Source organism: Stegostoma tigrinum, chromosome 27 (assembly GCF_030684315.1).
Source record: "Stegostoma tigrinum isolate sSteTig4 chromosome 27, sSteTig4.hap1, whole genome shotgun sequence".
NCBI lineage: Eukaryota > Metazoa > Chordata > Chondrichthyes > Orectolobiformes > Stegostomatidae > Stegostoma > Stegostoma tigrinum.
This window is the reverse complement of record NC_081380.1, coordinates 4,020,809-4,038,689: the sequence shown is the minus strand read 5'-3', so window position 1 is coordinate 4,038,689 and position 17,881 is coordinate 4,020,809. Positions and strand designations below refer to the sequence as shown.

The following is a 17,881-nucleotide window of genomic DNA, read 5'->3' as shown; positions in this document are numbered from 1 at the left end:
GAGGTACAATTCAAACATTAATTTCAAATAGTTCCGAGAGGGGCAAGATTTTTTTAAGCCAGAGTTGTGAACCTTTAGAATTCTCTCCCAAAGAGGGCCATGGAAACTCCACCTCTGGAGTATACTTGAGGGACAGATTGCTGTTCGTCAGAAATTTGTCAATGTCCAGGGTGATAAGGTTGGGGTGTATAAAAGATGTTGGATCAGTCATGGCCATATTGAATGACCATATGCTGTTCCTCTGTTTGTATCTGCTTAAAAACATGCTGCTAACCCTTTTGTACCCCAGGCAAAAGGAGTCTATGAGAAGGTTGGTGAAGCCACGGAAACTGCGCTCACATGTTTGGTGGAAAAGATGAACGTTTTTGACACTGACCTCCACGGTATCAGCAAAGTAGAAAGAGCAACGTTTTGTAACAACGTGAGTACTCGTTACTGTGACCGCCACAAATTGTTCCACATTGTTGAAATGTAGAGAAACAATTTCGTGGCCTTTGTATCGTTTATTTATAGAGTGCTTGAGTTTTGAAGAAAGACTGAAACTTACAAAATACTGAAAGGAATGGGTAGAGTCGATGCAGGGAGAGGTGCTGGGAGGCATAGTTTAATGGATTCAGAATATTTTTCACGCTTCCATCTGATGGGGGTGTCATTTGTAAGGCCAGCATTTGCTCTCCATCCCTATGTATCCTTGAACCACATAGCTTGCTTAACTATTTGAGAGTGCAATTAAGTGGGCATGGAGACACGTATCGGCCAGACTGGGTAAAGATAGCGGATTTTCTTTCCTCGCGGACATTAACGAACCAGATGGGATTTTGCAACCATCAATAATGAATCGTGGTCAATGTGACCAAGACCAGCTTTGAATTCCATGTCTGTAAATTGAATTTGAATTCCATGAGCTGCCATGGTGGGGTTTGAGCCCAGATCGGCAGAACATTTCTCTGAAGAAGAAGGGGACAGCTAAGAGGGAAAGAAAGAGAGGGACTATGACAGGGTTGGGGGGCACTGCGAAGGAAGGGGTGGAGAGTGTTGAGCTGTGAACAGCGGAAAGGGAGAGGGAGGCTGTTAGGTGGGAAAGAGGGTGGGGTCTTCGGAATGGGAGACAGGAAGATGGACCGCGAAGGGGGATGGGGCCTGCAAAGGAGCAGAGCTAGGAGCAAAAAAGCAGAGGAGAGAAAGCGATCTGCAAAAAGGGAAGAGAAGCTGTAGAGGGGAAAATGTGGTTTTAAATCTTCCAACAAAGCTAACTGGAATCCTGGAAATCGTGAAGCCACTAAAGTAATTAATTCCTTGCAAATGAGTGTTGAGTAACTCACTTAAAGCTGCAGGCATTTAGTAGCCCCTGCAATTTGGAGAAAAATCCACTGGGCCGCATTGTAACGAGTACTGTCAACTGGATACTCCATTTTATTTCATAAGGATATGTCTTTATGTATTATCAAATCTCAATGTGATTTACCTGAGGTGAAATGACTGTATTTGAGACCGACATGTCTGTTTAGCTGAGACCTTACCAGTTCACAGAAACAATGTTTTGGCTACGGCCTTTTTGTGCACAGAAGTATGTGGCAGTTGTTACAAAAATACTTTTGCTAACTTAAGCCTGTTGTTCTGTGGTGATTTAAATACTATTCCCAGGAAATTAATGTTTTCCTTGTGTATTTAAGTTCAGTGGAGGGTTGAGGATATTGATGAAGTCTTCTAATTCTGTTTTGGGAGAATCTAAATACCGATAATGTCAACTTAAATGCAGAGATAGTAGGAACTGCCGATGCTGGAGAATCTGGGATAACACGGTGTGAAGCTGGATGAACACAACAGGCGAAAGCTTCCCTGCTCCTCTGATGCTGCTTGGCCTGCTGTGTTCATCCAGCTCCACACAGTGTTATCTCAACTTAAATGCAGGTCATTTTGTTCCTATGTGACTGGAGCTCCTAATAAATGAGCTAGTGAGAATGAAAAAAGGAGCCCTGTAAACCAAAATGTAAAAATCAAGAAGTGAAGTCCTGAAAAGTAGTCATTTCACCGCTGCTTGAATATCTCGTTGACTCTTACTGTTTCTAATTGGCTCTTTTGCTATGCTATTTATAAAACGTTCCTCGGTTGACCCCACCTGTGCTTAAATCCTTAACATCCACCTTCTTTTCGGCAGACCATCAAGCAACTCATGAAGAAGGAAGTGACCCTTGAATTCTCCCGTGATCGCAAATCCATGTCCGTTTATTGCTCTCCGACCAAACCCACAGTGAATTCAGGAAGCAAAATGTTTGTGAAGGTAAGGAGCGCCACAACATGATAGAGAACTCATCTGCCCTGGTGGGTTACTTAGAATCTAACATCTACTGCTGACCGTGTGAGGAAGGCAGCTCATCAGGTCAAGTCACAGGAAGGGACAGAGCATTATAACATCTCAAGGGTACTTTGAAGGCAGCAATGCTACGGGCACACTCTATGCGAAAGGTTTGTACCCCTTCGGAAGAACCATTCTGTGCAGTCTCCAGCCAATTTCTGACAAATGGACTGGGGTTTGCACCAACTTGCCCTGCAACTGTTTGGTGCCCTGTTAATCTATCTTACCTTACAATTGTAACACCTGATTAACATTGAGGCCCAGAGTACTTTTTCAGTCCTTTAAGCATGAACTGCAGACTGGATATGGTGACTCTCTGTCTACGTAAGGCATATATTGGGGCTTTAGTTTTAAGAAGTTTGACCTTATGAATTTTTGCTGCCATTGAAGAGGTGATGGTGCCAGAGTGTCCATGTGCCTAGGCTAGTAATCTAGAGACAGAGGCTTAATGACCTGGGGACATCCCATCATGGCAACTGGTGCAGTTTGAATTTAGTTAATAATCCTGACCAACAAAGCTAGTCTAAGTATTACCATATACACTATTAGGCGTCTGTTTGTATAAGCCCAGCTATTTCACTAACGTCCCTTAGGGAATGAAATCTGTCATCCTTACCTGGTCTGGTCTACATATGACTGCAGACCCATAGCAATGTGGTTGACTCTTAGCGGCCTTGTTAAGCCACTCGAGTCAAAGACCAAATAACGGCCTTGCCAACTTCACCTGAATAAAACAAAATCGAAGGGGGATCAGGAATTGGAATCTGGGAAACGTGTAGGATTTTTTTCATCCATTCATTCTGAAGCCAGGAGAACCCTGCTGGGGCCACAGTATACCCAATATTCACAGACAGCAGGGCAGACACATTCACATCTTCAGGTTTTATTAAGCAAGAACACAACATTGAAATTTTAAAAAGTGGTGCCAATGGTATTATTTGCTTAACCTGTATTTGAACAAAGTCCAGGCCCGAAACATCAGCTTTTGTGCTCTTAATATGCTTGGCCTGCTGTGTTCATCCAGCTCCACACTTTGTTATCTCGAATTCTCCAGCATCTGCAGTTCCCATTATCTTTGAACAGTGTTCATTCTGTTCATGGTTTCTGCCACAGCAATTATTGCAATATGAGGTGGTCCTTGGCAGATGTTCTGATATATTTGTGCACATTTCTGCGTAACTTGGACTTTGCTGTCAGATGTTTGTGATTCTGTGCTGGGATCTCCTCACAGTCACGTACTGGCAGGAGCCGAGTCCAGCAGCAGAATCTGTAATTTATTACAAGGGTGATTGCACATTACTCAAGATTTTAAGACCACCCTTTAGCAGAGACTAAATCTACCTTCCACTGAGTCACTGGCCCTCTAGGCACGGGCAATAAATGCCAGCCAGCAACACCTACATCCACAAGCAATTACTAATAAGAAAAATTATAGAAGCTAGTGTTTCTGGACTGAACATTTGCTCTATTTCTGCAGCAGTGCAGTTTGTCTGTTTAATGTCTTTCTGTCCCACTTGCACTAAGCAGCCTAAATTCAGGAGCTGTTTGATGTTCCCTGCCATTGTCACTACACTCTGATCGAGGGAGCCTGGCATTGGGCTGTTACTTGCTATCGGACATAAGCACGTGGCTGCAGGACACCAGAAGTGTATGAAGAAACTGGATGTTCTGACCTGAGCTAGCACAGTGAAGGGTTTTGCCTTCAGTACTGAATTGCGTCTGTTGCTTTCCTGCCGGATAACTAGTTTGCAAAGGGCGGAGTCCCCTCTCATTAACCACTTGACAGGAAGAGTGGATCAAATCTTAATTCCCATCACCTACCTCCTGCCACCAGTGCTTCCCAAAGCTCTTTACAGCCAATGTTACCACATGTGCACAGCAAGATCCCACAAACAGCATTGCGACAAATGAGCTACTCGGGTGCTAAAGATTCTGATTGAGGGTTGAGCATTGGACGGGAGCCTGAGAGAATTTCCCTGCTCTTCTTTGAAGCAGTACCGCAGACTATTTTACATCTTCCTGAACGGTTGGGACGGAACTCATCGGAAAGGTGCCCTCTTTCTTCCGAAGAACGCAGCTCTTCCTTGATAGTTTGTAGTAAGACCCGAGCTAACATTGAGAACTTCAATTTATGCAGCAGCTGTGATGTATTATGTCTCAGGTTACTGTTATGGAGCAATACCTGGCAATAAGGCATATGAAGACCAAACAGCTTGGTCAGAGAGATGTATACCTTTCAAGAAACATGTAGAAGTGGCAAGCAGACCTGGAAGGCCCAAGGGATTTAGGAAGAGAAAATTCCACGGCTTGGGGCTTGGCTAGCTGAAGCCGTGGCCACCCATGATGGATTAATTAAAATGATTAATGCTTAAGAGTCCACAGATTTAGCAGCATGCAGAGATCTGGAAATAGGGACAGTGATGCGGGGTTGATGGACGTGGCAGAAATTGTGAAGTGTAAAAGCCATGCAACAATTTGCAGACTTTAACATCAAAGTGCTATTTAACCAGATGCCAATGTAATTTGATGATTCCCACAGTCCTCCCAAGATTTCTACGTCACTCTAACTGTGGCCTCTTGAGTGACCCCAGTTTTGCTCATTCCAATATTGGTCATGCCAACAGTTGCCTGAAACCTAACTAAACTCCTCCTTAAATCTCTTTGCCTTCCCCCTCCACCTCTCTGTAAAACCTCCCTGTTTGACTGAGCCTTTGGTCATCTGACCTAGCTCCTTATGTGGCTCAGTATTGCTGTTTTGTATCATTCCTCAGGGCATTTTACAGCATTAAGGGCACTATGCAAATCTATGTTGTTGTTGTTTAAATGGGTGAACAGGATTAGATGTGATTTAGGACTCCAGTAACAAAGGCTTGAATAACCTTCGATGAATCAAGTGCAGAGCTTGGGAAAAATATCTTGCAGGAAACGTTCTAGAATCCATAGAGTTCTGGAGGATGACCACAAGCACATCTATTAGCTGAACGACCATGTCTTTCAGCACTTTGTAAATCATCATAGTTTAAAAGCAAAGCACTACAGATGCTGGAGATCTTGAATGAAAACAGAAAGTGATGCAAAAACTCATCGGGTCCAGGAACACCTATCGAGGCAGACCATACAGCTTGTTGAGTTCACACTGACCCTCCAGGGAGCATCCCGCACAGACCCACCCCCCGTACCTTATCCCTGTAACCCTGCATTACTCCTGGCCAAAATACCTAGCCTGTACATCCCTGGCCACTGTGGGCAATTTAGCATGGCCAGTCTACCTAACCTGCATATCATTAGAGAGAAACGAATTATGTTTTGTGTCCAGTATTTTATTCTGTTTTTATTTGTTCAGTTTGTCTGTTATTTCCTTACACCCGACTCCCCACTCATTATGGCACCTTCTGTTTCTACCTGTAATAGACCCACACTTTGTATTGCTCACCCTTCATTATATGTTATGTAGAAGTTTTTGCAACCTGTTTTCATGTTTCTAGCTGTGTAATTTTCATATTTTGTTTTCCTTTACAAGTTTCTTGGTACTTTTTGTTTGTTCTAAAATGCTGTGTTATTTCTACAACAACCCGACCATCCCCATGTCAACTGTTTCCCTTAGTCCCTGAGAATCTGTCACCTTTGAACTTTGAATCTACTCCACGATTGAGCATTCACACCTTTAGGTAAAGAATTTCAAAGATATTTCCTTTTCAAGTTCAGGAATTATAATCAAGCTTTAAGTTCTGTTTTACGTTCAAAATACCGTAGCTGGCAAGTCGCTTTATGCTTCAGAACCATTGAAACCTCTCTTTCTACGATGATGTAGCGGGATACGGGGATGACAGTGGCTCAGATTAGCACAGCTGCCTCGCTGTGCTGGGGATCCCAGTTCGATTCCAGCCTTGGGCCACTGTCTACATGGAGTTTGCACGTCTTCCCATGGCTGAGTAGGTTTCCTCTGCATCCTCTGGTTTCCTTCCACAGTCCAAAGATGTGCAGTTTAGGTGGATTGGCCATGGGAAATGTAGGATTGTAGGGCAAGGGACTGGGTCTGGGTGGGAGAGTCGCTGCAGACTTGATGGGCCAGATGGTTTCTTTCCATACTGTAAGGATTCTAAGATTCTATGATTTTTGCGCCTTGCAGGTTAAAAAATCCTTTTACTCAACAGCCAGCAGAATGCTACCTGTCTGATGAAAGCATTTGTTTTCAGGGAGCTCCAGAGGGGATCATTGAACGTTGCAACTACATCCGTTCTGGCACCATGAGGGTGGCCCTGAGCCCTCGTTTGAAGCAAAAGATCATGAGTGTTATCAAGGAATGGGGAACAGGACGGGACACCCTCCGCTGCCTTGCACTAGCCACTCGTGATAACCCACCTCGGAAAGAGGACATGGACTTGGAAGACCCTTCAAAATTCATCAAGTATGAGGTAAGAGTTACTTGACTCTATTGCAAACAGTGGACATTGGAGGAGGGAAACGGGCTGTGAGGGATTGAGAATCGAGCTACCTTATTCCGTCCTCATGCTTGATCTTAACTGAGAGCATCATGAGAGCCCACTGCACTTTGTTTTCCAGCAGTTTTCAAGTAGCTGAGCCTCAGTACTGTACTGAGGGTATCAGGCAGGATTATGGGCTCAGCTCCCTCGAGTGGCACTTGAAACTCCAACCCTCTGGCTCCGAGATGCGAATGCTGCGACTGAGCTAACTTTTGACACCCTGAAGATGAAGGGGCATGAGTGTTGCTGGGAAAATGGTGGAGACATAGTGTTAAAAGTTTTTTGATTTGCACTCACCAGGCCAGAATCACAGGAATGCCAAATCATGATGGGAACAACAATTTATCTTGCAGGAGATAGGGGTCAAGACTCGAACAGTTCAAATTGTTGCGTCCTTTTGAAATTTGGGTATTCTTGCAACTGTATTGATGAGTGCAAGGCTAAAACGATCGTTAGACTGTCTTTTTTCCCCAGTAATATGCAGGTTCCGTACTACCAACTGACTATGAAGGAACTTAATTGACTCCTGAGAGAAAATAACATTTCTATTGCAGATTAATGTCTTCCTCACAAGAAGAATATATCCTAAGCTGTCTGCTTCAGCTAAGCATTCTAACCTGATGCATATCCATGCTGAGGAGCCAGAATTTACTGCTTTGCATTTGGCTGGAAAAGTCTTCTGTGAAGTATATAATAACAGAACCAACTCGATGCCCAACTCAAACCAAGAAATTCAAACCATTAAACACTTCCCATTCACTCTTCCCCACCACTGTGAGCAATTCCTGATCCAAGTATAACATTTACATATAAAGTACTCTTCCAGCCATAAAATGTTCCATAATTTATCTTATTCTTAATATTGCCTCACTAAATTTAGCTCCATGATTTAAGAAAACAAAACAATGTGGCAGATATTCCCCTGGAGTGAGGCAAATCCCGGGCCTAACTCCAGCATATCTTAAAACAGGGTGCTCTGGTCCTGGGGGCATAGGATCATAGAATCCCTACAGTGTGGAATCAGCTCATCAAGTTCTCACTGACCCTCCAAAGAGCATCCCACCCCTACCCACACTCCTACCCTATCCTTGTAATTTCCCATGGCTAACCCACCTGGCCTGCACGTCCCTGGACATTTATTAGCATTTTTGCACTGCCAATCCACCTAACCTGTGGGAGGAAACCCACGCAGACACGGGGAGAATGTGCAAACTCCACACAGACAGTTACCCGCGGCTGGAACTGAACCTTGGACCCTGGCGCTGTGAGGCAGCAATGCTAACCATGGCAGCATGATGCCGCACGTGGTTCAATTACCTCCGCTAAGAACTGTGTTCAAGCCGGGGCTCGATGGGTGGCATCTCTCAGTCAGATAGGTTTTAGGGGGTTTGTGTGCTATGACAGAGATCTGAGCACAATGTGTGGGCTGGCGTTACTGCGCATGACTGGGGATTGGTTGCATTTGGGGGGGGGGTGCCAGCTTTCAGATGCAGCGTTAATCCAGGCCTCCGCCTGCTTTCTGAAACCGATTACCGACAAAGACCACCCGAGATCCCTCGGACTTACCCAGTATTTAACTCTCAACTAAAAAATATCCATTACCTGGTCACTTATCTCAATCCTGTGTGCAGCATGGCTGCTACATTACAACAGTGTCCACACATTCAGAGGATATAATTGGCTGTAAAGCCCCTTGTGGGGTCCTGACATGCAAGGCATCAATGCATGTTCACCTTTGGTATGGCTGGGAAAATGATGGAACAACTTGATAGTATTTTCTGGTCTGGATGGCTGGAGGAGGTGTCCTGGTTTTTAACATGGGGAGTGTTCTTGGGCCAGTGATATTCTGATGATACTGCAGGATGTTATTTTCTCATTCTCCATTGCACCAGCTGAGCAGACGTCCTGCAGAGTGACACACATTAATGGGGCAGAACCATCACAAGGGTATTTGCGCCCCCCCCCCTGCCCCTCCCTCAGTGATTGTTCAGCCTCATGCTGTCCTGTGTGCCTCCCTGCAAAGTCGTTGCTAGCAAAAGAAACATGGGAAGCTGGCAAAACAACACAAGCTAACTCCAGGATGAAGCAGGTCCTGGAGACGGGCTTACCGACAGGCTGGTATCAGATTCAGCACTTGCAGATTAGGAATACAAACTGCCTGTACTGTGTGAACACCCAGGGCTGTGAGCTAATGTTCTCCGGTTAACATTCAGGTACAGTCATTCATAGAAATAACGTGAGAATATTTGCAGTAAACATTTCAAATAAATGATCGTCTGCTCCTGTTGAACTCCAGCTCATGCCCATCACGCTAAGGCTCACTGATTCCTCAATGAAATTCAAACCCTGCCAACCCATTGTAGCCGGCCATAATCCTGCCAATCAGAATCATCCTGATATCTTGGGTTTATTTTTGGTTCGGTCAAGGGAGGTTTGAATTTGATTTGACCGTGGCGCATTGCACGGCAATACCTCCCGAGGATCTCATTTCCTTCTCCTTGATCTCTGCTGGCCAATAGTGGACGGTTTAAAATGCCAGGTTTCGGTTTTGCTTCCAAATCGTGCCATCCTACATTAAAATAAAATGCCTAGTTTGCCTAATGGGTGCGCTGGCTTGTCTAAGGAGCCAGTGGTGGTTCCAGTCAACAAGTGGCCAGGCTGAAGGTGGGTATTTCTGATTTATCTGCGCGATGTGCCGATGAGGTCTGAGGTGGGGCAGCGGGGATGTAGAAAAACATAAAAGCATACGAATTTGAAGTAGGCTGCCTTGCCTCCTGACACTGATCTGCTACTTAATAAGATCGTGACTGATCTCCACAGTCCCGCTTACTAAAATAAACTTTCACATCTTGATCTACATAACTCTGCTTTAAAATGATTCAGACTCTGTTTCTGCCACCTTTTTTAGTCCCAGATATGATCTGTTGTGAGTTAAGTTCCTCCTCATCTCGGTTTTAAATGGATGACCTATTATTTTTAACAATGACCCTTATTTCAAGATGCTCCCACCAAGAGGAAACATTCTCTGCACAGTCACCTATCAAGCCCCCTCACAGCGCCAGGGAACTGGGTTCGATTCCACCTTTGGGCCACTGCCTGTGTGGAGTTTTGCACATTCTCCCCATGTCAGTGTGGGTTTCATCCGGGTGCACTGGTTTCCTCCCACAGTCCAAAGTTGTGTAGTTTAGGTGGATTGGCCATGCTAAATTGTCCTGGATGTCTAGACTAGGCCGATTAGCCGTGGGAATTACAGGGTTAGTGGGATAGGAGAGGGGTCTGGGTGGGATGCTGTTCAGAGGGTTGGTACAAACTCAGTGAGCCAAGTGTCCTGCTCCGGCACTGTCAGCATTCTGTGATAAGTCACCTCTTACTCTTTGAAACTCCAGTGGGGTACAAGCCTAACCTGTACAACCTGTCCTCAACCTCTCCATCCATTATAGGTATTAGGCTACCAAACCTTCTCTGGACTCCTTCCAACTCACTTACACCCTTAAATATGGAAACAAATAATACTGTACACGCTAGATTCCCAGATCTGGTCTTATCAACATCATATGTAAATTAAGTATCATGCTCTTCCTTTTATATTGAAGTCTCCCTTGCAATAAACAATAATATTCTAAGATAACAAGGCGTGGAGCTGGAGGAACACAGCAGGCCAAGCAGCATTTGAGGAGCAGAAAAGCTGATGTTTCGGGTCGAGACCCTTCTTCAGAAATAATATTCTACGAGCTTTCCTGATTACTTGTTGCAGTTGCGTACTAAACCGTTAAATTGTATGCAAGAGTACACTCAGGTTCTCAGAGCTTCACGGTCCCTCATCATTTGGATTATATACTTCTTTTTCATTCTGTGCAGGGTTTTCAAAATCAAATCACTTATAGACAGCATCAGTAATGAATGAAATAAGTTGCATTTCACACAACATCAGAGTATCTCAAAGGTCTCAACAGCTGGATAATTACTTCTGAAGTCCTGTCCCTCTTACTGGCAGGCAGTTTGTATTCAGCAAGGCTCCATATGGGCAGATGCTGATGTGCAGATAAACATTGACCAGGACATGAGGGAAAATGTTTCTGTTTCACTTCACCTTATAAGACAGCAGAAGGGACTTCAGTTTCAAAAACAGAAGTTGCTGGAAAAGCTCAGCAGGTTTGGCAGTATCTGGGAAGAGAAATCGGAGTTAACATTTCGGTCCGGTGACCCTTCCTCAGAACTCATCAGACTTCAGTTTAACAGCTTATGTAAAGGAAACCTCTGGCACCTCAATATTCCACTGGAGAGCCAGTTAGATTTTGTATTACAGTTTCCAATAACATAGATATTTTGTTATTTATCATCCTGGTGAGAAATACGTCAGCAATTGAAAAGTTTGGATTAATACCTGTTTTTTGTTGTGGTGTGTTACGCTGCTTTCTGATCTCCCCACCTGTTGAGACACTAATTTCTTTCCTCTCTCCCTTTAGACTGACCTTACATTTGTTGGCTGTGTAGGGATGTTGGACCCACCGAGAAAGGAAGTTGTTGATTCCATAAAGATGTGTGAGAAAGCTGGTATCCGTGTCATCATGATCACCGGTGACAACAAAGGCACTGCCGTCGCCATTTGCCGGCGGATTGGAATTTTCGGTGAGAATGAAGATGTGACTGAGAAAGCGTACACTGGCCGGGAGTTTGATGACCTGACACCAGAGGAGCAGCGGGAAGCCTGCCGCTCCACACGTTGCTTTGCTCGTGTCGAGCCTGCACACAAGTCCAAGATCATCGAGTACCTTCAGTCCTTTGACGAGATCACAGCTATGGTGAGTCTGAGCTTTTGTGATCACTTCCCCAACAACTGGCTCCCCTCCTCACATTGACAACCAACCTCCTTCGGTAAAACTGTTGGCCAATTCTCCGAATGCTACTATATGTGCCTCAAAGTCTGATTAAATTGCCTCGTGACTAAATGTTGAGCACGCAAGGACGTTATCAGCTGCAAGTGTAAATCTTCAACTTGCTGAACAAAAATGAGTTAGCATGGCTATACAAAAGGGAAGTCACATTTGACAAATTTGCTGGAATCTGTTTTTTGAGGCTGTAACTAGTAGAGTTAAGGGACAGCCAGTGGATGTGGTTTATTTGGACTTTAAAAAGGCTTTCAATAAAGCTCCATGTGAGAGTTAGCATTTTAAATGAAAACAGGTGAGGCTGCAGGGAGTGTACTTTGGTTACAGAACCGGTTAGCAAACAAGAAGCAAAGATTTGGAATTAGTGGGTCTTTTACTGAGTGGCAGCCAGTAACTAGTGGGGTCCTGCACGAATTGGTGCCAGGACCCCAGATGTTCATAATATATTTATTCACTTGAGGAACCTGGGCATCATTGGCTGGGCCAGCATTTGTTGCCCATCCCTAGTTGCCCTCGAAGGTGGTAGTGAGCTGCCCTCTTGAACCACTGCAGTCCATGTGCTGTGGGTTGACCCACATTGCCCTTAGGGAGCGAATTCCAGGATTTTGAATCAGCGACCGTGAAGGAACGGTGATATATTTCCAAGTGTCTTGGAGAGGAACTTGCAGGTGGTGGTGTGTCTGTGTATATGCTACCCTTGTCCTTCTGGATGTTGAGGTTGTAGGTTTGGAAGGTGCTGGCTAAGAAGCCTTGGTGAGTTTCTGCAGTGCATCTTGCAGATGATATACACTGCTGCTGTTGAGTGCCAGTGATGGAAGGATTGAATGGCATCACATCCACAAACAGTGAAACAGACTGCTTTCTCCTGGATGGTGTCAGCCTTTTTGAGTGTTGTTGGGGCTGCACTCATCCAGGCGAGTGGGGAGTATTCCATCACGCTCCTGACTGGGCAGTCTTTGGGGAGACAGGAGGTGAATTACTCGCTGCAGTATTTCTAGCCTCTGATCTGTTCTTGCAGCCACTGGGTTTATGTGGAGGGTCCACTTCTAGACAATGGTTAAATCCAGGCTGTTGATAATGAGGGATTCAGTGGTGGTAATGACGTTGAATATTAAGGCGCAGCGGTTAAATGATTTATTATAGGAGATGGCCATTTCCTGGTGTTTCTGTGGCATACGTGCTACTTGAATGTATTCATGAATTAGATGAGGAAACTAACTGTAATATCTCCAAGTCTGCAGGCAACACACAGCTGGGGGTGGTAGGGTGAGTGGTGAGGAGGATGTGGAAATGCTTCAGTGTGATTGGGACAAATTCAGTGAGTGGGTAAATGCATGGCAGATGCAGTACAATGTGGATAACCTTCAAGTTTTAAACTTTGGCAGCAAAAGCAGGAAGGCACGTTATTGGAGCGGTGGTAGATTGGGGAAGGGTGAGGCGCATTGAGACTTGGGTGCTCTCGGACACCAGTCACTGAAAGTAAGAATGCAGACACAGCAGGCAGCAAAGAAGGCAAATCACTATAGTCTGTGCAGGAGCAGAGATGTCTTGCTGCAATTGTACAAGGCCTTGGTGAGACCACACCTGGAGTACCGTGTGAGGTTTTATCTCCTTACCTGAGGAAGGATGTTTTATCTATGGAGGGAGTGCAGTAAAGGCTTACCAAACTGATTCCTCAGATGACGGTTTTGATACGTGAAGAGAGACTTGTGTAGTTATCACTCTAGGCGGCATTTAGAGGAATGCGGTCGGGGAGTGCTTCACATAGAAGCCTATAACATTCTAACAGGACTAGACAGGGTGAATGCAAGAAAGTTGTTAGATGCTAGACACAGTGTGAGCTGTCTCTCAGTTAATGGAGCGTAGCCACTGTTGATAGGGGAAACACAGCAGCCTGCAATTATCCCATAAACAGCAGCAAGACGAATGAACGGATAATCTGTTTTGATCATCATGTGAAGGTGCAAGTTGACCAGGATAAGGATACAACCTGCCAGCTTTTCTCAACATCACGTTGAGATCTTTTGTATTCACCTGAACAGGCAGGCTTGGTTTGGCCCAGTACCTGACTTACCCCAGTATCAGCCTGGATTACCTATTTGAATCCTCCAGTTGGATGTAACAAATTACAGGCAAGAGAGCTGCTTGATAACTGAGCTGACTTTTAATTTGTGGAAGTGTTGAGGTTTAAGTGCTTTTTGTTCACTTTTCCAAGAATATTTGATGATAACAAGTAGTCTCCTGGCAGTCACATAAAGACAGCGAGAGGGAAATGGCGTTTCTGTTCTAACGGCTTTTCTCTTGATAGACTGGCGATGGTGTTAATGATGCTCCTGCTCTAAAGAAGGCAGAAATTGGGATCGCAATGGGCTCGGGCACTGCCGTGGCTAAGACAGCCGCGGAAATGGTGTTGTCTGATGACAATTTTGCCACCATAGTCTCCGCGGTCGAAGAAGGCCGAGCCATCTACAACAACATGAAGCAGTTTATCCGCTACCTCATCTCCTCCAATGTGGGTGAAGTTGTCTGGTAAGAAGCTTTCTGCATCAAGTCTGCTCTCAATGGGCACCTCTCTGAGACTCTTAGCTGCTACTGATGCACCATGTCACCCTGGCGTGCTTATGGTCGTCCTTCCTGTAGGTAGTACTGGCTGAGCCCCTCATCTGGAATTCCAGAAATGTAAAGGTGAAACGTTCGTAAGGCTCCTGCCAATTTCAAGCTAGAGAAAGGGGTAGCAGACTGGAGCAATTTAGCAGCGAGATGGTGTGCAGCCAACCTATGAAGGCCCTGACTCCAGTAATAAATTCTCTAGACACATTCTTCAGACCGAAGTGAATGTCTCGTCATTGGGCCCCTTGAATAGGTCAATGATGGAGTGAAAGACTTTTTGTTTTCCCAACTGAGTTCCGAATGGGAGATTGATGTTTAAATATGCTGTTCATTCAGTGTCTGGAAACTGAACTAATATATCTGTATAAGATAAGAATGTATGGCTTCGGAGCTAACATACCAGCAGGGGTAACAAATTGGTTAGCTACTAGGAAGGAGAGAGTGGGGATAAGTGCATCATTTCAGGTTGGCATGCTGTAACTAGTGGAATGCACTGCAGTCATTGTAGGGGCCTCAATCTTTTACAATTCATGTAAATGACTTGGGTAAAGCTGAATTTGTTCACAGTGGAGAGATCATGGGGTGGGGTGTACCACAGAGGATGCACAGGTTTACTGAGTATATTCAAATCAGAGATCGATAAATCTCTAGATATCAATGGTACCAAAGGAATGGGGACGCTGCAGGGGAAATGGCATTGAGTTGCAAGATCGGTCATGATGCTGTTAAATGGCTGGGTAAGCTGGGAGGACTGGATGGTCTGTTCCTATTCCCCATGTTGCTATCAGCAGTAGGTCAGGTGAGTGGGCAAACATTTGGCAGATAGAGTTTACTGTGGGCAAGTGTGGACTTGTCCGTTTTGGCAGCAAAAGGATAAAAGTAGGAAACTCCTGAAATGGAAAGAGATTTCTGATCTTAGTACGTCGGTCGCATTGAGTTGTTCTGCAGGTATAGCAAGCGTTTAGGGAGGGAAGTGGAATGTTGTTGTATATTACAAATCAGACGGAATGTGAGAAGCAACAGAGTGTTTTACGGTGAAAGTACAGGACTTTGGTAAGACCGCACCTGGAAAACTGTACATACTTTTTAAATGGAATCCAAAATTATGTAATTGCTTTAGGAGCAGTTCGAAACAGGTTCACACCTTTCACTCTCGAGTTGAAGGGTTTATCTATGGAAGAAGTGTTGACTGGGTCTGCATCTGTCAGTGTTTGGAAGAATGAGGGGCAATCTAATTGAAATATGTCAAATCCTAAGGAGACTGGATAGGGTGAATATTCCCTCTGGTAGGGGAGACCTGGATGGGGGAGGCGGATGCAGTTTAAGAGGTTTGAAGGAGATGAGAATTTTTTTCCCGTTGGAGGCATGTTAGAAGGAGGAATTCTTTTTTTCTGGGAAACAGAGAGGCCGAATCATTTAACACATTCAATGTGGAGTTGGATAGATGCTTGGAAAACACGAGAGACAATGGTCAAAGCAGACAGGAAAGTGGAGTTGAAACCACAACCAGTTCAGTTATGATCTTGTTGCGTGGCGAAGCAGGTTTAAAGGGCAAAATGTCTTGCTGCTCTGAAACCCAAAGCTCTTACCCCATAAGCGTACACTTTCTAATCCGGTAAACAGGCCCTCCAAAAAATTCATCCCATTAATTATTGGTTACATGGGGAAATGTTACCTCGATTATCCCCCACCCCGGAACCCTGTCTCACTCATCCACTGTGTGTTCTGCAGACTCAGATTGATTTCTATCCCAATAATGAGGCTCTGCAAAGAGCCTACGTCAATGTGAATAGTCGGGCAACGAAGCTTGATGTTCGTAGGTATGTGCTTGTGATTGGCATTTACCCAGGGTCAGCTGTCACCAACTTGCATGCAAGTTTAATAGATGGGAGTTCATCCAAGATGCACTGTCCAGAATCTGCCCTTAACACCCATGTGTTGGCATGCCTGGTCAGGCCGCTACGGAAATGCAGAGTTCAGTGGAAGCGTTGGAATCGGACAGTTTGAGAGAACCACAGCCCGGGATGCTGTTTGTACAGCCTGTGGTGACTGTATGTTTGTTCTGAGGACAGGCTGTTTCTGTGAAACAGTTTGTACACTTACAGTAAACACCTTTTGATTTAAATCAATGTGTTCTCTTGAGTTTAACTTCTAACTGTTTCTGTTTCTTTTGCATTTAGCATTTTCCTCACTGCTATCCTGGGCTTGCCCGAGGCCTTGATTCCTGTCCAGTTGCTCTGGGTTAATTTGGTAACGGATGGCCTGCCTGCCACAGCACTGGGCTTCAATCCTCCCGACCTGGAGATCATGAACAAACCACCTCGTAATCCCAAAGAGTCCCTCATTAGTGGGTGGCTATTCTTCCGCTACATTGCCATTGGAGGTGAGGATGTTCCACCGAAACAGCACCCACTGTTCTTTTCTTTCAGATCAAATTCATTTCAGAGCTTGAGGCTTTTTCAGTCTTGACTGTCGTCGCCTGCGATATCTCTTGACAAGGTTCTGTTCCAAAGTTTCCAGTTACCAGGACTCAATACCAAGTCCTCATAACAGGAAGATGTTCAGTCATCAAACCTGTTGATCTCAACAATTCTTCCTTTTTTCTTGAAAAAGGATGTTAAGTTTTCAGGAAGGGTCACTCAACCTGAAACGTTAACTCTGATTTCTCTCCTCAGATGCTGCCCGACCCGCTGAGCTTTCCCAGCAGTTTCTGTTTTTGTTTCTAATTCCCAGCATCAGCAGTTCTTTCAGTTTTTACTTTTAACTTTGTTTCGGGAGTTGTTGCCTGCCCATTGATCCTTGTGGGGGGAAATGAAAGTTCAGCAGTGGGAGGAGAGAACAGTCGGAGATTATCTACTCGGGCTGATCTTGAACAACCATTTATGAGATAGATCTACTGCAGGCTTCACTCCTCCAGGCAGAGGGACGAGCCTCTGTGTCAGGGCTGATTTCGGGAATGGATTCCAAACTTTCTAGGTTTGGGAAGAGGGTTGGAAACTGGCTGATTGAAGTAGGGGGGAAAGCACTGTGCCTCTCGCATGAGAGGGATCTCACTGTATGTAACAACTCATCCCCTACCCCACCCAAACGCATTTGTATCTGGCTGAGCCTTTATTGGGCTGCAGACTCGCTGAGGATCTGGAGATAATCTTCAAACATTTCCTGCTTTGTCAACAATTTGCATGTGTCAATTTGCATGTGTCAAGTTGCTGGTGCTAACAGATCCCGTGTTCTGTTCAGGCTGAGGCTTTGTGCGCCGACAAGGCTAAGAGCAACTCTTTGCAAACATCCAAGCCCACGAATGATGTAAAAACCGAAATGACTGCGGATGCTGTAAATCAGGAACAAAAACAGAAGCTGCTGGAAAAGCTCAGCAGGTCTGGCAGCATCTGTGAAGAGTGATGTATTTTGGTTTGAATGAGGAAAAGCTGTTATAAAAATAAAAGGTGCCATCTAGAAAGGCTTGCAGAAATAATACTTGAGAGTGCTGGAGAAACTCAGCAGGTCTGGCAGCAGCTGTGAAGAGAGAAACAGAGTTAACG

At 44.9% G+C, this 17,881-nt stretch overlaps 1 protein-coding gene across 2 annotated transcripts in view; it reads left to right on the top strand.

Moving 5' to 3' along the window:
• Positions 1 to 17,881, top strand: part of atp2a3 (ATPase sarcoplasmic/endoplasmic reticulum Ca2+ transporting 3) — a 189,942-nt gene that overhangs the window by 140,889 nt on the left and 31,172 nt on the right. For both annotated transcript variants that reach the window (XM_048557266.2, XM_048557265.2), the window contains exons 11-16: positions 290 to 421; positions 2,159 to 2,281; positions 6,553 to 6,771; positions 11,307 to 11,642; positions 14,038 to 14,258; positions 16,520 to 16,722. In XM_048557266.2, the coding sequence (XP_048413223.1) occupies positions 290 to 421; positions 2,159 to 2,281; positions 6,553 to 6,771; positions 11,307 to 11,642; positions 14,038 to 14,258; positions 16,520 to 16,722 (1,234 nt within the window). The remainder of the gene's footprint in view (positions 1 to 289; positions 422 to 2,158; positions 2,282 to 6,552; positions 6,772 to 11,306; positions 11,643 to 14,037; positions 14,259 to 16,519; positions 16,723 to 17,881) is intronic.